This window comes from Podarcis melisellensis, assembly GCF_964234715.1.
Source record: "Podarcis melisellensis genome assembly, chromosome: 13".
Lineage (NCBI taxonomy): Eukaryota > Metazoa > Chordata > Lepidosauria > Squamata > Lacertidae > Podarcis > Podarcis melisellensis.
The window spans coordinates 45,170,669-45,192,104 of record NC_138545.1 but is presented as its reverse complement, the minus strand read 5'-3'; the positions used below and the strand labels follow the sequence as shown (position 1 = coordinate 45,192,104).

General features: G+C 46.7%; 1 protein-coding gene and 1 long non-coding RNA gene across 3 annotated transcripts in view; both read left to right on the top strand.

Moving 5' to 3' along the window:
• LOC309354435 overlaps window positions 1–21,436 on the top strand; it is a 146,429-nt gene that overhangs the window by 61,220 nt on the left and 63,773 nt on the right. The gene's annotated exons all lie outside the window — the stretch shown is intronic.
• Window positions 1–21,436, top strand: part of LOC309354107 (amine oxidase [copper-containing] 3-like) — a 29,345-nt gene that overhangs the window by 7,572 nt on the left and 337 nt on the right. Inside the window, exons 2-5 of one of the 2 annotated variants that reach the window (XM_081883957.1) lie at window positions 10,245–10,530; window positions 11,945–12,074; window positions 19,769–20,475; window positions 20,923–21,375. In XM_081883957.1, coding sequence (XP_081740083.1) covers window positions 10,245–10,530; window positions 11,945–12,074; window positions 19,769–20,053 — 701 coding nt within the window. In that variant the 3' untranslated portion in view covers window positions 20,054–20,475; window positions 20,923–21,375. Of the gene's footprint in view, window positions 1–6,495; window positions 8,717–10,244; window positions 10,531–11,944; window positions 12,075–19,768; window positions 21,376–21,436 lie in introns of those variants that run through there. The other variant, XM_081883958.1, reaches the window with a different exon arrangement.

Here is a 21,436-nt window from a genome sequence, read left to right as displayed (position 1 = left end):
CTGATGCATCTGGGAAACCAGGGCCGGCCCAGTCATTAGGCAGTGTGAGGAAACCGCCTCAGGTGGCAGAAGTCCCTGAGGCGGCTTCCTTGCATGCGCTGGAATCGGTGCTGATTTAGGGCGAGATCTCCCAAAAATCGGCTCCCTTTATCCTTGTGCTGGCCTGGTGTTTTTCAAACTTTTCATCCTTTAAATAGTTGACCTCCACTCAACCCACCACGGCACAAACTCCTTTGAAATCTTCCTTTCCCAGTGTGAGTGGGCCTGCTGCGCTTTGAGAAAAGGAAAGCCAAGAACCTCTTCAAAAAAACAAAAGAAAAAACTAGTCCTTCAGTCTGTTGGATCCTTGCCTTAATTGCATTTCCATGTTTTGCAGTTCATTCCACTTTTTCATCTAGAGCTGGCTTTAACTATGATCACAGATCTCTGAATCGTTTCCAGTTTTGTTCGCCGGCTCCTTACACTGTGGTGCCTCAAATCTGAACACAATAGCTATTGCTCAGCTGAAGTGTTCAGAAACCGTGGGTGGTTGTACCCCCCCACATCCTCAAATTCCCAGTTTCTAACTGTCTTTTTTTTAGTGTGTGTATGTTTTTTTTAATAAAAAAAATATTAACTAATTTCCCCCGAAATGTTCCTTCTTGGACCTATTGTTAGACTTTGATGTATTTTGCTCAGTCTTGAACTGAATGAGGCCTGTCTTCCATCTCAGGGCTGACAGCCAAATGTGGTTCTCAGGACCTCTTTATTCAGCGCTTACATACCCTCCAACATTTAAGGAAGGGCTCCTGCTTTTTCCATTCAAACTGTTTCCTGCATCGACCTTAATTTATGCCTTGATCCAAGCTGCAAATCTAGGCTCCTGAACATGTTTTTAACTAATGATATGTTTCAACACTGAAGACCAGCATGGCTGACTCACTTAAACCAGCTGCCAGTAATTCAGGTTATCTCCTGGTCTGTGCACAGGTCCAGCTTTACCTCCTGCAGTTTTTCTTCCACTGGTCCCCAGAGTGTGAACAAGCCGAAAACAGGCTCCTCCGAGTCTGGACTTCCAAAATAGACTGTGCTTTCCCAAACCCCAACTGCTGCTGTGAATTCCCCTCCTGCCCAGTGGTGTAGCATGGGTTGCCAGGGCCGCGGGAAGGAAACAGAGTACACATGCTCATTCAACTGCCTAACAGCATCCATGTTCAGTCAGGAGAGATTGTAGCTGCAGAGACAAGAAAATAAGAGTCATTCTGTTGTCGGGAGAGATCACTTCCTTCTTTTTTTGTTGAGACTTCTTGTGATTTCCAATTCTTAGCTAACAAAATTCTTGCTGCAGTTGTGGCATACGAAAACAATTGAACATCTTTCTTGGGCAATTCTAAACCTATTATTCCAAGAAGAAAGGCATCTGGTTTCTTAATAAATGGATATTTCAACATTTTTTTCAATTCATTATAAATCTTTTCCCATAAGTCTTTCACCTTGGGGCAGGTCCACCACATATGAAAGTACCCTCCTTTTCTTTACATTTCCAACATAAATTATCACTGTTATGATAAATCTTTGCTAATTTTACAAGAGTCAAATGCCATCTATACATCATCTTCATAATATTTTCATTTAACACCGTACATGCAGTGAACTTGACCCTTTGGAGAGATCACTTCCTGGCTCGCATGGAGAAAGCATTTTCAACAAAGGCAGCACCAGGTGTTGTGCCAATTTTGCACCCCTAACAATTTTGCACCCGGGGCAACCACCCCTATGCCCCCACCACCACCACACTACGTCACTGCCCCTGCCCCTTAACCCTTCCCATTTCTCCAGCTTTTTATGCTGCTGACCCACACACCTATTTTTTTAAAAAATAATATTTATTAAAAATTTAAGAGTTACAAAAAGAAAAGAAAAAGAATTAAACATAGCAAAACAATACAATACAAAACAAAAACAAAAACACTACATATACATAACAAAACAATTAAAAAAACACATCCAATACTTTCAATGTTATTATCTTTCGTGTGCTCACCTGTGTATCTGAAGAAGTGTGCATGCACACGAAAGCTCATACCAAGAAATAACTTAGTTGGTCTTTAAGGCACTACTGGAAGGAAATTTGTTTTGTTTTGACTATGGCAGACCAACACGGCTACCTATCTGTAACTGGAAATATGGTTTTTAAACGCTTTGTTTGCTTTAACCTTGTCATACCACAAATATGCATGCCAACCAAATACATTGTTAAAACTTCCCATTAACAGAGGTGTCCGACAGGGTTGTATATTGGCTCCACTCCTGTTCAATTTGTTCATAAGTGACATGAGGACTCCCCTAATAGAGGCCCAAGAAAGGATTCACGCACCCCGCCTAGCACTTTATCGCTGCCCCTTGTTACTATATGCGGATGACGCAGTCATTCTTTCTTTTTCTAGAGTAGGTCTCAGGAGGGCCCTAAAATTTTTTGGATCATACTGTAACGCAAATTCCCTTACAATTAATTATGGAAAATCTAAGATCCTGATTTTTCTCAAAGAGCCGGAAACTCCATAATTGGAGAATTGATGGGAGAGTCATTGAACAAGTCTATAGATTCCAATATTTGGGAGTTTGGTTACAACATAACCTTAGATGGAAGGCCCATGTAGCCTATGTTACAAATAGAGCCAAAGCTATCTCCTTGGCGATCTTGCGATTCTTCTTCACTGATGGGGCCCTTCATATCCCATCGGCGCTGAAAGTCTTCAAGGCCAAGGTGATCCCGACAATTGCTTATGCCATCTCAATTTGGGGGACTTTTGCCAACCTATCTCACCTGGAGGTCATTCAAAATCAGTTTTTAAGAGGGATATTGAAACTGCCCAACTGTGTAAGTAATACAGCGTTACGCATGGAACTTAATATTGTATCCCTGGAAAATGCTCTGTGGAAGCACATACTTTGTCACTGGTTACCTCTATGGCACAATCTCCCAAACCTGTACTTGATACAATGTATGTGGAGAGATGATTTCCAGAGCCCATGGGTAAAAAACTTACAGCTGAAAATAACGGCAATGGGAATCTCCCCATCCAAATTACTAGAGCAGGACATAGTTCCAGCTAAAAGAACAGTAACCTGTAAACTAGAGAAGATGGACTTGCAGCAGAAAATGGTCTTGGGCAATGGTACCTGCTCACCTCTAAACCTTGGTTTATTACCCCTCTTAAGGCTCCCAAACTATTTGAATTCCTTAACTTCCTCAGCTCATAGATATGCCTTTGTGAAGGCAAGATTCAACACCTTCCCATCGAATGTGCTGAGAAATAGATTCTCCAATGGACAGATATCGCTCTTATGCGATTGTTATTGTGGGGCACCGGAATCGTTGCATCACATAATTTTTGACTGTGCTTTTCACTTACCGGCCAAGAGCAAGTTTCTTGCTCAATATCTTAAGGGAATTGCCGATGATACGATTGAAGCCAAACTGAGATATCTACTAATTGATGATGACCCCCTAAAATCACTCATGGTTGCCAGATTCCTGATCAGCGTCCTATCCCTAAAGAAGAGAAACGGTCTCCTGTGTGATTCGGATAACCCCTTTAAACCATGACCTATGTTTTAGGTGATATCACCATTGTTTTAAACCATGATCTATGTTTTAGGCGATATCACCATTGATATCCTTGATTATTTTATGAGCAGAGGGCGATGTATAGGTTACAAATTTATTGTAATGTATGATGGTGGTTTTTCCTTTTGTTTTGCTTCAGTTACTGTTTGTCTTTTGTAAGTTTTGGCGATTTTAAATTTGGAGGTTTAAGTATAATATGTTGGCATGGGAAACTGTCGTGTAACGGGCCAATGGCCGTAATAAAGATCAATCAATCAATCATTGTTAAAACCTTCCAAATCCAGCACATCAGTGTTTTCAAGAAGCAGCCATTCTCTCAGCCACACACCTAGACACAGAAAGCATCACGACTCTGCAAGTAACTGCAAAATTCCTAGTGCTCCATTCAGCCAGGGCTTTGGAGCAGAAATCCAGATTCCCACTTGACAGAAGGAGTTTGGCTCACCAAATTCTGAAGCCGTATGTATTACCATCTCAAGAAGACCATTGCATCCAGAATCTAAAATTGCCTAACTGCAACACCAGAAACTTCCCAGTCCCAGCCTAAAAGCTGTTCATCCATCTTGTTGACCTCCCCAGGCGCTCTGCAACTTGACTTCTGTGTTTACTTCTTCAACCCATAGCAGTTGCTGACCAGCACATCTGTCATCTACATCCCCCCAGGCTTATCTCAAGGTTTTCCGCAAAGGGCAGCTGCAGTTCGGTTGAACTTTCTTGGTGTGCTGCACGACATGGCTTCCTGTCACCTGGCAATGTGTTGTTCTGATTTTGTTAGGAGAGCTACTGCTATTTTCTGGGACTCTGTTCAATCACATCAGCACACCCATTTCACCCAAAGGGGAACAAAACTGGCAAGTGGTTCAAAGGAAGAAGAATAAGAGTTTGGATTTGATATCCCACTTTATCACTACCTGAAGGAGTCTCAAAGCGGCTAACATTCTCCTTTCCCTTCTTCCCCCACAACAAACACTCTGTGAGGTGAGTGGGGCTGAGAGACTTCAGAGAAGTGTGACTAGCCCAAGGTCACCCAGCAGCTGCATGTGGAGGAGCGGGGAATCGAACCCAGTTCACCAGATTACGAGTCCACTGCTCTTAACCACTACACCACACTGGCTCTCACCCATCTCCTCCATGTAAGTAAAGCCCAGACCTACAGCCTACCCAGACTGCTGTGTTATTTTGGGTGCATGCAGAAATATGCTGTTATTTTGGGTGCATTTGGCATTGATTTATACTGGGCTGTCCCATACCCTCCAACATTTCTCCAATGAAAATAGGGACGTCCCATTCCATAATGATTTACTATTTATACTCTACACATCTGACTGAGTGGCCCCAGCCACTCTGGACAGCTTCCAACATATATTAAAACATAATAAAACATTAAACATTTATTTTAAAAAATTCCCTATACAGTATAGGATTGCCTTCTGACGGCTCGGTGGGTCAGATAATTCCATACCCTCCAACATTTCTCCAATGAAAATAGGGACATCCTAAGGAGAAGTGGGACATTCCGGGATCAAATCAGAAACCGGGACGGCTTCTCTAAATCAGGGACATCCCTGGAAAATAGGGACATTTGGAAGGTCTGCTGTCTACACATAATCCACTTGTATTGGTTCTGATATGCTTCTCCAATGTTCACACATCATTGCATCCCTACATTAACATTAGGGACACGGATGGCCCTGTGGGTTAAACCACAGAGCTTAGGACTTGCCAATCAGAAGGTCGGCGGTTCGAATCCCCGCAATGGGGTGAGCTCCCGTTGCTCGGTCCCTGCTCCTGCCAACCTAGAAGTTCGAAAGCACATCAAAGTGCAAGTAGATAAATAGGTACCACTGCAGCGGGAAGGTAAACGGCGTTTCTGTGCGCTGCTCTGGTTCGCCAGAAGCGGCTTAGTCATGCTGGCCACATGACCCGGAAGCTGTACGCCGGCTCTCTCGGCCAATAAAGCGAGATGAGCGCCACAACCCCAGAGTCGGCCACGACTGGACCTAATGGTCAGGGGTCCCTTTACCTTTACCTTTACATTAACTTTACCCATTCCGTTGTCCATGTTCCTGCCATTCACATTTCCCCCTCTTTATAAGCTACTTATGCTGTGACGCCATGCCAACATATTTTCATTTGTGTACTTTTGTTAACACTCATGCTCATTTGCAGACATCCCTCTTCAGGAATAGCAGTATACAGCACCAACAGGAAATGTGGGGTCTGTAAAAAGGGACAAGCTTCTCCCCCTTCTTTTTCCCCTAAGTGTACGTTAGTTGTAAAGGTAAAAAGGACTCCTGAACAGTTAAGTCCAGTCAAAGGTGACTATGGGGTTGCGGCGCTCATCTCGCTTTCAGGCCAAGGGAGCTGGCGTTTGTCCACAGACAGCTTTCTGGGTCATTTGGCCAGCATGACTAAACCGCTTCTGGCACAACGGGACACCATGATGGAAGCCAGAGCGCACAGAAATGCCGTTTACCTTCCCTCCGGAGTGGTACCTATTTATCCACTTGCACTGGCGTGCTTTCGACCTGCTAGGTTGGCAGGATCTGGGACAAAGCAACGGGAGCTCACCCTGTTGTGGGATTCGAACTGCCGACCTTCCAATCGGCAAGCCCAAGAGGCTCAGTGGTTTAGACCACAACGCCACCCGCATCCTAGTTGTGTTGTGACACAATACCGCTATATTTTCATTTTTACACAGATGTAAGTTTTGATGTTCAGGCTGAGATTGCTGGGCTAATCTATCCCTTATGTCCACACAAAACCCCACAAGAATGGCAGGGTCTTGACACCAAGAGGAAGAATGTAGAGGACACATTTCAGCACATTGCCAAGGTGCTCTTGCACTAACCACCCCAAATTTTTAGCGGGCACAAATCATATTAAAAGTGCAATCATGTTTAACTGCCCCCAATAGCATTGTGCCCGCAATTCATGGCATCTGGAAGGAGCCTTGGGTTCAAATTCCAGGTGGAATTTCATTCTTCGCTGCTCTCCTCTCCTTTTTAATAACTGAATGAGACACACAAACACACATACACCACACCCTCCCTGCTGCTGAAGCGAAGGCTGGTTTCCAAGAGTATGAAAATCAAGCCCATTAATATGTCTGGGCGGGAAGAAATAAGGACCTCTGAACTAGAATAACCAACGTAACAGTCAGTTCTGGGAACTTCCCATAATGGGAATGATGAGGTGATCTGCCATGTTCTCTATGAAGGCACCCTCAGGCCAGTGGAACAGTGGCAGACTGACTGCCACAGAGAGTCCCCAGATGTCTCGCTCTCTGGTGTTCAGATCTCCGACTGTGTAATAGATCTACTCTGTGATGAACCAGCTGTTCTGATAGGGTGGTCCTTGTTTTTTTGTTACTCACGTACTTCAGGCCTCTTCCTTTTGGCCTCTACCTAATCATCTAGCATTTCCTGGATTGAGTCATTTTCCCAGCTGCGCTGACCCAGCAGCCAAATGAGCGGTCACTGGGACGGACTTGGTGAGAGCAACTGGACAGGGCTTTGAAGCATTCCTTTGCCGCGATGAGCCCGAAAGCCCTGCTCGTTCTCCTGCTGCTCGCTCTGGTTACTATTTTTGCCTTGGTGTGTGTGTTGCTGACCAGGAGGGAGACCTTTGTTCACTGTCCTGCAGGGTCTCAGGATTCCCTGAACGGAAAGCACAATGACCAGAGCCTGGTATTTGCTGACCTGTCCACAGAAGAGATGGCCGTGGTGCTGAAGTACCTGCAGTCTCACCTGGGGCTACCCTTGGTGGATGCTTATCACGCCAACTCTTCCGATAATTGTGTTTACTACTTGGATGTGGAGGTGCCCCGAAAGGAACAGGTGCTGAAATTCCTTGATCATGGAGGGCCAAGGCCTGTTCGACAGGCACTGGCTGTGGTGTACTTTGGAAACCAGGCAGAACCAAACATCACAGAGTATGTGGTGGGCCCGCTCCCGGCGCCAACGTATCATCGGGATGTGACGGCGGAGAAATATAGAGGCAAGTTATCTTACCACGGCCGAACTGTGATGGGGAACGAATACGAACAAATCGGGAAATTCCTACTGGGAGGGAAGCTGCAGGAGGCTGCCACTTTCTTCAAACAGGTGTTTGGTCACAACGGGAGCGACTTTGCGGCCCTCACCTCAGCCCCTCGGGGGTTCCAGTCTGGAGATCGCGCCACCTGGTTTACCCTGTTCCAGAACGTCAAGGGCTTCTTCCTGCACCCGGTGGGATTTGAGCTGTTGCTAAACCACAGCAGCCTCAACATCTCTCACTGGAGCGTGCCAAAAGTCTTTTATAACGGTCAGTATTATGATGGTTTGCAGGAGCTGGAAAAGGAATTCAAAGCGAATCGCGTGAAAGTGGCCAAAGTCGAGGGAGTCTCCTCCGACGGGGGGTTTGCTTCAATCGACCGAAGGGTCCCCTCTCTGGGATCTGGTCCTTTGCACTACGAGCCCTGCGGACCGCGCTATAGCGTAAGGAACAACCAGGTCATTTCCCCATCCTGGAGTTTTGCCTTCAGGATGGACGTAAACAGAGGACCCAGTGTCTACGATGTCCGATTTAAGGGCCAAAGGATTGTCTACCAACTCAGTGTGCAGGACGCCATGTCGGTCTACGGTTCCAACTGCCCTGGTGGGATGTCCACCCGATATATGGATGTCAATTTTGCCATGGGGAGGTATTCTTATTCCCTCGTCCGTGGAGTTGATTGCCCTTACTCTGCCACTTACCTTGACACCGCTTATTTAATTGAGACCGTGACTTCAGAGGTGCAGAAGAACTCCATCTGCGTTTTTGAGCAGAATGTGGAGGCCCCCTTCCGGCGACACTACTCCAACCTCCAGTCTCTCTATTACGGGGGGTTGCCTGCCTCTGCGCTGGTCTTTCGTTCTGTATCTACTATGGGGAACTATGACTACGTCTGGGACTTCATTTTCCATCCAAACGGTGCTATTGAAAGCAAAGTCAGAGCCAGTGGGTATATAACATCATCTTTCCTCTATGGTGATGGGCTGGACTATGGCAACAGAGTTGCAGAGCACACACTTGGAACGATCCACACTCATTTCATCAACTACAAAGTGGACTTGGATGTGGGAGGTAAGGTCTACTTTGATCACGGCACTTTTGCTCTGCCTTCTGCCCTTGTTGGCAGCTCTGCTTCTTGCCACTGGGTGCTTTCTCACTCTTCCCACCCCACAACCCAGGGGTGCCAGGGGGCCGCAATTTCCACCCTGGGTCGGGTTTGTTGCAACAAAGCACTGTTTCCATTCTGCTGCAGTTCAGCTTCCGCTGAAACCTTAGCTATTCATCTTGCTATCTGCTATGGCCAAAACACATGCAGTTAATTAAGTAATTAATTGCACAGTTAATCTCAATGCATTGAGGGAAATGTCAAAACCATGCAGGAAATAACCACTTGTGTTAAATTTTCAGGCTGGGGGGGGAGATAGTAAATGCCACTTGTATTTGCTTGCACAGTTTCCATTACTGACCTCGGACAAACAATTTCTGTTCCCCTTTCTGATGGAATTTGCTGACATTCCTACTAGCTCTCCGTGAAATGAGTGGCAAAGTTTCTGCCAGGAGAGGGCACCATTGGAGCAACCACATCTATATACTGCTTCATTGCCCTTTGTGATAGGAACAACCTGTGTCTGGATTTGCAGAATCCATCTAAAATATTGTTTTTGACTGTGTTTCCATGGGACTCTTGGGTTTGATTAGCACCTTGCAGGGGTTCGATGGCATTTTACAAGCTCCCACTCATGCCCTCTTGTTCCAGTCACTCACCCTCCCTCACTGTAAAGCTTAGATTTTAAGTCTACAGTTATTCTAGTTATTTTTATTTTTATTTTTTTGCTCTTGCTGAGCTTGTAATCCATACATGATGATAAATCCAGCACATTAGGCTTGTCTCTCCACTGTTTCTGCAAGCCTATCATAATAATAAACAATGATTTTATTATTTAAACCCTTCCCATCTGGCTGGGCAGCTTCCAGCACATATTTTTTTTAAAAAAGATGTCAAACATTAAAATCTTCCTGAGACAGGGCTGCCTTCAGATGTCTTCTAAAAGTTATGTGGTTCTTTACCTCCTTGACATCTGATGAGAGGGCATTCCACAGGGAGGGTGCCACTACCGAGAAGACCCTCTCTGCCTAGTTCCCCGTAGCTTCATGTCTCACAGTGAGGGAACCTCCAGAAGGCCCTCAGAGCTGGATCTCAACTATGAGCATGGAAATGCTCCTTCAGATATACAGGGCGAAGCCTGTTTAGAGCTTTAAAGGTGAGCACCAACACTTTGAATTGTCCTTTGAAATGTACTGGGAGCCAGTGATCCTTTATGATCGGTGTTATATGGTCCTGGCAGTTGCTCTCAGTCGCCAGTCTAGCTGCTGTATTCTGGATTAGTTGTAGTTTCCGGGACACCTTCAAAGGTAGCCCCATGTAGAGCGCATTGCAGTAGTCCAAGCAGGAGATAACCAGAGCATGCACCACTCTGGCGAGACAGTCTGCGGGCAGGTAGGGTCTCTGCCGAATGGCTCCACCAGTATGGACATATACGAAGGATCTTGAGAATATGATTTTTCACTACCGTTCTACCCTCGCCATCCCTCTTTCTAGGTGTTCAGAATTCCTTGGTAGCCAACGACATGACTTTTGAAAAAGTGAAGGTCCCTTGGAGCCCGGAACACGAGATCAACCGGATGAAACTGGTGAAGAAAGTCTTAGACACGGAAGACAAGGCTGCCTTTCGCTTACACGACGACATGCCAAGATACATCTATTTTGCATCAGAAAGCAAAAACAAATGGGGCCATAATCGTGGCTATCGGATCCAGCCCATCAGCTTTTTTGGGGAACACCTTCCAGAGACGGATCCAATGGAGAGAGCTATCAGTTGGGGCAGGTAGTGATTGCGTCTTATGTGACATCACAGGCCCATCATCTAGTCATTCTCTTCCTGTCTTTTCCCCATGGTTCCTCCATCTCTTCCTCAGACCACAGAAAGTCCAACTTTTTCTGGAAGAGCATCACAATCTCCACATATGTAGATGCCTTTAGCACTATTCTTTTGTTGTTTTAGCGACACGGGTGGCGCTGTGGGTTAAACCACAGAGCCTAGGACTTGCCGATCAGAAGGTCGGCGGTTCGAATCCCCACAATGGGGTGAGCTCCCATTGCTCGGTCCCTGCTCCTGCCAACCTAGCAGTTCGAAAGCACGTCAAAGTGCAAGTAGTTAAATAGGTACCGCGCCGGAGGGAAGGTAAACGGTGTTTCCGTGTGGTGCTCTGGTTCGCCAGAAGCGGCTTAGTCATGCTGGCCACATGCTGTACGCCGGCTCCCTCGGCCAATAAAGCGAGATGAGCACCTCAACCCCAGAGTCGTCCGCGACTGGACCTAATGGTCAGGGGTCCCTTTACCTTTACTTTTGTTGTTTTAGGGCTTTGACATGGGCAGTGACATAACTGGGAAAAGAAACCTATCGTAGCTCAGCACACATTGTTTATTCCCTTTGCAACTTGTGCCATTTTATGACTCACTTTTTTCTGGTCACTGTCGTCAACCATGTTGCTAAAAGGGTGCCGACCAGAAATATATTTTAGATAGGCAGACAGGCAGGATTTATAACATCATTAAGGCATTGTAGAAGTATCTACAGTGGCACCTCAGTTTTCGAACGTAATCCGTTCCGGAAGACGGTTCGAGTTCCAAAACTTTCAAAAACCGAAAACTCAGTACGGAAGCCTCAAAACAGAAAACTCAATGCGGAGTTTCATATTTGACTTCCAAGGCACATTCAAAAACCAAAGCATTTACTTCCAGTTTTACGGCATTTGAAAACCAAAATGTTTGTCACCGGAGATGTTCGAAAACTGAGGTACCACTGTATATATTTCATTTGAAAACGTATTTGCTGGGGAAGTGTTTAGCACTAATTAAAATTCTGATTATTATTTTTTTAAAAAAATTAGGGTCATAAATGGGCACCCAGCCACACTAAGGCTATAGTGGTTGCAAGTTTCAGATGGCCCACTCGCAGCACACACAACCCCTGATAGTGTGGGGAATCAATTGCATTTCTGCTTTGGAAGAGCAGTAAGGAGCCACCTCACCTGTCGGCAAGCGTCCCATGTCCCAGTTTCAGGAGAGCATCCACTATCTTGTCAGCTGCAGTCGGCCACGAGCAAAGACAAAGCCCCATAGCGTGATGCTGGACCTCATCTGTAGGAAAGTGGGGATACTGTTCAGCTTCAGCGATGCTTCATTTTGTTTTCTGTTGTTGCTGCTGCTGCTTTTTTCTTTGCTACTCTACTTTTCAGGTATAAACTGGCTGTCACCAAGCGCAAGGAAGAGGAACCATATAGCACCAGCATCTATAACCAGAATGACCCCTGGACTCCTTCAGTTGCCTTTGCTGACTTCATAGACAATGAGACGATTGTCAATGAGGTGAGTTAACACTCTCTGCCGAAGCTTCTGGTAATCTGTACAACCTCCATGCAATTGGGCAGGATGCAGACTCAAACCAGAAACTAGACGCTCAACAAATCTATTACACACCTGTTTCCCTTATCATGCGACCCTTGGTTGCTATTGGCTTTTCAAGCAGGATATAAAGGGGAATAGGTTTCAATGCATCTTTCACACGTCTTCGAAGTGGAAACACACATTTGAAGCAAATCTGGGGGTTTCTGAACCTGTGTTTGCTAGTTCACATAGACGGAGGGATTGGAGGCAGCATTTGCAGGAGAGAACCAGCAGCTGGTATGCTTGAACCTACCCAACTGCAAACCACTGTGCCTCTTGGGCTTGCCGATTGGAAGGTCAGCGGTTCGAATTCCACGAGAGGGTGAGCTCCCGTTGCTCTGTCCCAGCTCCTGCCAACCTAGCAGTTCAAAAGCATGCCAGTGCAAGTAGATAAATAGGTACCACTGTAGCGGGAAGGTAAATGGCATTTCCATGCACTTTGGCTTCCCGTTGTGCCACAAGCAGTTTAGCCGTGCTGGCCACATGACCCAGAAAGCTGTCTGTGGACAAACGCTGGCTCCCTTGGCCTGAAAGCGAGATGAGCGCCGCAACCCCAGAGTCACTTTTGACTGGACTTAACTGTCCAGGGGTCCTTTACCTTTTTACCTTTACAACTAACTTACACTTAGGAGAAAAAGAAGGGGGAGAAGCTTGTCCCTTTTTACAGACCCCACATTTCCTGTTGGTGCTGTATACTGCTATTCCTGAAGAGGGATGTCTGCAAATGAGCATGAGTGTTAACAAAAGTACACAAATGAAAATATGTTGGCATGGCGTCACAGCATAAGTAGCTTATAAAGAGGGGGAAATGTGAATGGCAGGAACATGGACAACGGAATGGGTAAAGTTAATGTAAAGTTAAAGGGACCCCTGACCATTAGGTCCAGTCGTGGCTGACTCTGGGGTTGCAGCGCTCATCTCGCTTTATTGGCTGAGGGAGCCGGCATACAGCTTCCGGGTCATGTGGCCAGCATGACTAAGCCGTTTCTGATGAACCAGAGCAGTGCACGGAAACGCCATTTACCTTCCCACCAGCGTGGTACCTATTTATCTACTTGCACTTCGTGCTTTCGAACTGCTAGGTTGGCAGGAGCAGGGACTGAGCAACGGGAGCTCACCCCATCGTGGGGATTCGAGCTGCCGACCTTCTGATCCCCAGAGTCGCCTTTGACTGCACTTAACTGTCCAGGGGTCCTTTACCTTTTTACCTTTACCTTACTGCCAGTACCTCCCAATATATTAGCTGGATTTTCTCCCTTTTCTGATTCCAAGACTGGGTAAAATAATTGACTGGTGGAGAACTGGTGTTCTCAGAAGAGTTAACGACTCCCCATGCTGCCTGCTAATGAATACCTCATTGCTTCCTCATTAAAACTGCATCAGCAAATGCAGGATTAGAAACCGCCATAAGGCTTTTTGTCTTGTGTGGAATGCAAAAAATGGTGAGTCGGAGCAATGTTTTCCATGTGTCGCGCACATCCTCCTAAGCACAGTTGCCATCTCTTAGGAAAGAAATGATTAATGTGCGGCTAATAATAATGTTTTTGGTGTGTCGTCTTGATATTAATGTTCATTGAACTCTCACATAAATGGAAGAACAGGCCACTTGACCGTTTTCTGTGGGATTTGAGGCCTGAGCCCAGCCAAATCAACCCAAGAGCTGAATGTTCTAGAATTCTTGGCCTGGAATTCTCGGTTGCATTTCTGTCAAAGGAAATGACTGTAAACAGCAAGCGCTTTCCCTCCTGTGGTTGTTCTTGCATTTTGAAAGCTGCCCGGAAAGGCGGGAGAATGGATTTGCTGGCTGTGTGGCCCAAATCCATTTAACTCGCCAAATTTCTTGGCGCTGGTTAGTGCGTACCCTCCAACATTTATCCGATGAAAATAGAGACATCCTATTCAAGAACAAGGGACATGGGTGGCGCTGTGGGTTAAACCACAGAGCCTAGGACTTGCCAATCAGAAGGTCGGCAGTTTGAATCCCCGCAACGGGGTGAGCTCGGTCCCTGCTCCTGCCCACCTAGCAGTTCAAAAGCACGTCAAAGTGCAAGTAGATAAATAGGTACCACTCCGGCGGGAAGGTAAACGGCATTTCTGTGCACTGCTCTGGTTTGCCAGAAGTGGCTTAGTCATGCCGGCCACATGACCCGGAAGCTGTACGCCGGCTCCCTCGGCCAATAAAGCGAGATGAGCGCTGCAACCCCAGAGTCGGCCACGACTGGACCTAATGCTCAGGGGTCCCTTTACCTTTTTATTCAACAACAGCAACAACAAATTTATTATTTCTACCCCACCCACCTGACTGGGCTGCCCCAGCCACTCTGTGCGGCTTCCAACATTCATAAAAACATAATAAAACGTTAACCATTTAAAAACTTCCCTCTATGTACAGGGCTGCCTCCAGATGTCTTCTAAAGGTTGCTTAGTTACTTATCTCCTGGGCTCAGGGGTCACACAACTCCAACATTTTTCCTATGAAAACAGGGGAATGCAGGACATTCTGGGATCAAACCAGAAACTGATATGGCTTCTGTAAATCCGGGACTGTCCCTGGAAAATAGAGACACTTGGAGGGTCTGACATGTGTCCATGGCCCTTCAATCCAGCAGTGATGTGGGGCAGAGTCAGAGGCTGCAGGGGCTCTAGATAGGGAGACCATTGCATCTGAGGGTGATGGACAGGAATCTCCATAGGGGAACCTCCTAGACAGAGAAGCCTGCTAGGAGCCACCAGTACCTATAGGTTCTGTGTTTTCTATATTGTGAACCACCCTGAGATCTATGTGTATAGGGCGGTATACCAGTTTTGTGGGTTGTAACATCACAGAAAGCAGTCAAATACAACATTTCCTGTTTGCCCAGAGTGGACCCACAGGGGGATGTTGCTCCAGCCAGGAGGACTTCCTGTGACAGCTGGTCTGGAGCATCCTCCCCCTGCATGTGACCAGGTTGGTGGGTGTGATCCTGGCAGACCCCATAAAAGGGCAGCCATCTTTCTCTGGACCCTTCTCTTGATGCTGCTCTCTTGATATTCTCTAGCTGTCTGCTGGCTCTCAGCCAGCAGCACATGGGCTCAATCCCAATATGGGACGAAGTCAAACTCTCTTCTGTAACTGCAAGCTAAAGCCTGCCTTCAGGATCATACTGTGAATTGAATGTAAGTACAGTGGTACCTCAAGTTAAGTACTTACAGTGGTACCACTAGATAGGAACGAGAGGTAAACGCAACTAGTGACGGCATGTCTGCGCATGCACGCGTCGCTTTTCACCGCTTCTGCACATGCGCGCGACGTCATTTTGAGCGTCTGCGCATGCACAAGCGGCAAAACCTGGAAGTAACACACTCCATTACTTCCGTGTTGCCGAGGAGCACAACTCGAACGCGTTCAACTCGAAGCATATTTAACCCGAGGTATGACTGTAATTCGTTCCGGAGGTCCGTTCTTAACCTGAAACTGTTCTTAACCTAAAGCACCGCTTTAGCTAATGGGGCCTCCCACTGCCACCGCACCACCAGAGCACAATTTCTGTTCTCATCCTGAAGCAAAGTTTTTAACCCGAGGTACTATTTCTGGGTTAGCAGAGTCTGTAACCTGAAGCATATGTAACCTGAAGCGTATGTAACCCGAGGTTCCACTGTAAACTTCTTATTACTGGATTGGCCCAAATATAAGCCACCCCACCCCCCAAATTCCGACCATGAAAAGTAGTGTGTGGCTTAAATTCACAACCTTTCAAAAATTGGCATTTACAATATCGCTTCTTCTGCATTTGCCATTTACGGGTGTGAGTGCCTGCGGAATTTTAAGGGAACGGCTTATATTCAGGTATTGCCTTTTCCCCCTTGAATTTTAAAGGTGCGGCTTATTTGCAGGTACGACTTATATTCTGGCCAATACGGTACTTTTAAAAGAAGACTGTTGTGCCTTGATTCTTTTTAAGAGGGAACAAAGGGGAGTTACCAGGAACAAATCCAATCTGGACAAGCCAGACTGGATTGCTTAACTCAAGAGATTCTACCAACTAGCTTCCTGAAATATACAGGGAATGTGCTCTGCTACCAGCTCACTAGCGTGAGTGAGGAAAGATAATATTTACCGTATTTTTCGTGCCATAAGACGCAAGGGAAAAAAATATTCTGAATGAAACAGTGGATGTATGATTTTTGTGGTTCATGCTGTGGCCACAGACATGTGATCTGATGGTGAATTCGGGGTGACCCAATGCAAAAGTCCTGAGGATCCATGTGGATCCGTGCTTTGTAACCACATTTTTGTACCGTTGCAGCCCCAGGAAACAGTGGGTGCGTGATTCTTTTAGTACAGGGTGTAGCCATGGACATGCTATGTGATCTGATGGAGAATTTCGGGTGACCCAATGTAAAAATCGTGAGGATCCATGGGCTTTTACCTCCCCCATCCCAGGCAGCCTCCGCTAGCCTCCCTTATCTCTCTTCCGATCCCACCGATCAGCTGTTTCCTTTCAACACTCCCTTCCCTCTTGTTTGCCTTAGTGTCTTTTCTTTAGCTGGAGCAGTTTTTTTGCTACTCTTTCTCTTCTAATTTCTCTCCTTATTGCTTTAGCCTTCCTGTTTCCCCCCTTTGCAAGTTTGCTGTCTTTACCTCCCCACTCCCAGGTAGCCTTCTTTATCTCTAGCATTCCTTTTCTCTCTCTCCGCAAACGATCAGCGGCTTTGTTTCAACACCCACTTCCCTCTTTAAAAAATAAATAAAAAAGCATGACCTGCTTTTTGCCCTGGGCAATTCGGCTCCAGGGACCTCGCATTCGCTCCATAAGACACACAGAAATTTCCTGTTACTTTTTAGGAAGAAAAAAGTGCATCTTATGAAGTGAAAAATACGGTAATCAATATATCCTCTCCTACCATCCACTACAGGGGACACGGGTGGCACTGTGGGTTAAACCACTGAGCCTAGCACTTGCCGATCAGAAGGTCGGCGGTTCGAATCCCCGCGAAGGGGTGAGCTTCTGTTGCTCGGTCCCTGCTCCTGCCAACCTAGCAGTTCGAAAGCACGTCAAAGTGCAAGTAGATAAATAGGTACCACTCCTGCGGGAAGGTAAACGGCGTTTCTGTGTGCTGCTCTGGTTCGCCAGAAGTGGCTTAGTCATGCTGGCCACATGACCCAGAAGTTGTACGCCAGCTCCGTCTGCCAATAAAGCGAGATGAGCGCCACAATCCCAGAATCGGCCACGACTGGACCTAATGGTCAGGGGTCCCTTTACCTTTTAGCTTACCATCCACAACAAATTTCAACAACAACAACAGAGGCAGAATCTGAACCCTCATGGGTACAGTCTCCTGAAGCCTCTGACTGCTCATCGGGGCAGGGAGCACACCAGGAGGGAGGGTATGGGATAAAGGGCAACTGTGCGTCTTCAGATCAGAGACCTTTAGGGCTCTGGAAATTTGTATGCAAGAGATCAAGGAAGTGAGCCAAGAGGAAGCTCTCTGGATCGCGCCTCAGTTTAAATGGGGCCCGGCCACACCCCTCAGCTAGCGGATTGGCTGGCAGACGAATGACACAGCTGGGAACCTCCGGGGGACGCGGGACTTCGTCCCCTGCCCCCGGAGGGGAGTGGGTGGCCACGTGGTCCACCACAACTCCTCCCCACTGGGAAGTGGAGTGGATTTCCCATGGCGGTTTCCGTGGTTTGAGATCTTCCCAATAGGAATCTTGTGACATTTCCTTCCAGATTTTGTCCCTCTCTCAGCAATCTCTTCCCATCTTCAGCTTCCTGAGTTGAAAGTATTTGATCCCGCAAACTTAACTTGGTCAGTTTGGGTCGTGCCTTGAGCCTTCAGTTAAATTATGGCGTAAGCAGACCAACGCCAGCTTCTACAACGGGACTTTCATACCACACATGCCCCGAACCATCCCCTAATCTCCTCCAGACTGTTGGAAGAACAGATTTTGGGGCAAGCAGAGGGGAGATAATGTTCTGTTACCCGTGGAAAAATCATTGTGCCGGGGAAACGTTCATCTTAGGCTCTGCATCGAATTCCTCCCTTTTGTGTTTATTTACAAACCTACACGTTGAGCAGATTATTGTGGGAGTACAAGCAGGCAAGCAGCCACCACAAAATCCCAATTCATCCCTCACGAAATAGAAGCCATTTGTCAAAAGCTGCTTTCACAAATTGGCTCCAGACATAGAGTCTACCCCACTCCCAGGTTACGGGTGCACGTCAGACAGTTGGAGCAAAGAATTTTCCGGCTTTTGCTAATAATTGCTCATTGATCCACATCAGCTATTTTCCACCCACCACCAGTCTGCCCCCCAACTTCAGAGAGCTGTCTTTGAACCCATGAACGCATGTTGAAAAACTCTTTTGAGTTTCAGCGTAGACTGAGTTCACATGTTTAAAACACTCTTTATAGCACTTTAACAGCCAGAGCTCTCCCCACCAAAGAATCCTAGGAACTGTAGTTTGCTAAGGATTCTGGGAACTGTAGTTCTTTGAGGGGTAAGCTACAGTTCCCAGCATTCTTTGGGGGAAGCCATTGCAGTGGGAGTGGCATAAATGTGCCCTCAGCTGTATCAACATTTTGGAGGCCCCAGGTCGCAAGGTGGTTAGATTGGTTTCAACTAGGGCCAGGGCCTTTTCAGTACTGGCCCCGACTTGGTGGAATGCTCTATCACAAGAGACCAGGGCCCTGCGGGACTTGACATCTTTTCGCAGGGCCTGCAAGGCAGAGCTGTTCCGCCCGGCCTTTGGTTTGGACTCAGTCTGACCCTTATGTTTCCCTCCCCTTATGGTTTTGATCTATGGGCTACTTTTAAAATGAGGGTGCGTTTTAAATAGCATTTTAAACCTGTATTTTAAATTGGTTTTCTCCCCCTATTATCTTTTTACTGTAATTTTACTGGTGTTAGCTGCCCTGAGCCCGGCTCTGGCCAGGGAGGGTTGGGTATAAATAAAATTTATCATGATTTATTACAGTGGTACCTCGGGAAAGTACTTAATTCGTTCCGGAGGTCCGTTCTTAACCTGAAATGGTTCTTAGCCTGAAGCACCACTTTAGCTAATGGATCCTCCTGCTACCGCCGTGCCACCGGAGCACGATTTCTGTTCTCCTCCCGAAGCAAAGTTCTTAACTCGGGGTACTATTTCTGGGTTATCAGACTCTGTAACCTGAAGCGTATGTAACCCGAGGTAAAGGTAAAGGGACCCCTGACCATTAGGTCCAGTCGTGACCGACTCTGGGGTTGTGGCGCTCATCTCGCTTTATTGGCCGAGGGAACTGGCGTACAGCTTCCGGGTCATGTGGCCAGCATGACTAAGCCGCTTCTGGCGAACCAGAGCAGTGCACGGAAACACCGTTTACCTTCCCGCAGGAGTGGTACCTATTTATCTACTTGCACTTTGACGTGCTTTCGAACTGCTAGGTTGGCAGGAGCAAGGACCCAGCAACGGGAGCTCACCCCGAGATTCGAACCGCCGACCTTCTGATCGGCAAGCCCTAGGCTCTGTGCTTTAACCCACAGCGCCGCCCGAGGTACCACTGTATTATTATCATGTATGTGTGACTGTCCTGCATCACTGCTGCACCCTCTTAGCAGATGTCATGAGCCAATGTTTTTTTCCCTCCCCAGGACCTGGTTGCCTGGATTACCACGGGCTTCTTGCACATACCACACGCGGAGGACGTCCCAAACACGGTGACGCTTGGGAATGCAGTTGGCTTCCTCCTGAGGCCCTACAACTATTTTGATGACGACCCCTCCATCTACTCCCCGGACGGCGTTTTCTTCACCAGCGAACAGGACCCGACTTCCTGTGACGTCAACCACCTTGCATGCCTGCCGAAAACAGCGGCATGCTTACCCAACCTTCCGCCTTTCACTTACGAGGGCTTCCAAAACCTGACCAGGCTCTGAGAAGCTCTTGACTTTGGGTGGGTGGGTGGCAGAGGGATCCGTGTGGGCAGCTCAGTGTGAAATTAGTATTGTAACCAGGGCAGTTCCTCCTAAGCAATTATCTCCCTGTCTATTATCTTTCAACCCAAATCTTAAGCCTTGCTTGCGTGTATTGGACAAGTTTGGACAAATTATATTTGCACTCCCAGGCACATTGCTCAACTGAAATTTACCCTTTTCACCAGTCACCTAAACGCTCAAATATCTTTTTCCTTCCGGAGATCTCAATAAGCGTAATTAGCTCCTGGACTGCCTGACTTTTAACAGCAATTCTCCCTCCAAAAGGAACTCTGTAGGCTGCAATTCTGGACATTGGATTGGCGATTTTTAACAAAGAAGTCTTAGCGCCTTCACCAAACTGAAATTCCTGTAGTTACACTGATGTAAATCAGGGGTGGGTTTGCAGTGAAGATCTGCTTATTTACTTTCTTACTAGCAATCTGGGATTCCCGTGAATCGAAAGGTAGTCCAAGACCCAGTATTCCGGGAGAAATTGGCGTGTCTCCTTTTAACCATGATATGAGCCTGACTTCATGTCATGAATTTACAGATTGCTTTACAGTATTCTTGCACAGTTGCTATTCTCTCCCATCCAGCCCAGTGGATTTGGGTGAGATGCCCATCTTTAAGATAAAATAAAAGAATTAAGAGCACAAGTCTTCTGTAATTTCGGTAATATTTTCCTTTTTTAAAAAAAAAATGAAATTGAGAGAAGGGGTGTGTGGAAGCGTTTTGTTTTTTTAAAAAAACTATTGCTTCAGTGGGTTGGGTAATCGGCACTATCGACAGCCAGCTTTTGCTATAACTTGCAAAAACTTCTCTCTTTTTAGCTCAACCCTAGAGGGAGAGAAAACCATGTCTTTACCTGCAAGAGATGAGAGCACTTCGAAACTGGAACCACTGCCCTACAAATCACCAGGACACAAGTGGGGGAGGGGAGGGAGAAGGCATAACCTCAAAATAATGTTGCCATGCGCAGGAAACTTTAATGCAAGGTGTAAAATATCCAGTGTGTTTCAGCCAGAGTCATGCTGCTGCTGCTGCGATGCTCCAAAAAAATGCCTCATTTTCCCCTGAAGGTGTAACCTGAAACACAACAAGCATTTTAAACCTTGCGTTATAGTCTCCTATTCACCGTTTTGAGGTTCTACCTCCTTTTTTGATCACTTGCAGTCAGTCTATTTTTCTAGAAAAAGAGGTAGCAGAACTCACCATGAATGGCTCCCCCTCTTTCTCTTAGAACGACAATGGCACCCACCATAGAGTCCCAGCAGTGGTGTAGCGTGGGTTGTCAGCACCCGGGGCAAGGCAAGTAATTTGTGCCCCCTAACCCGTGGATTTGCG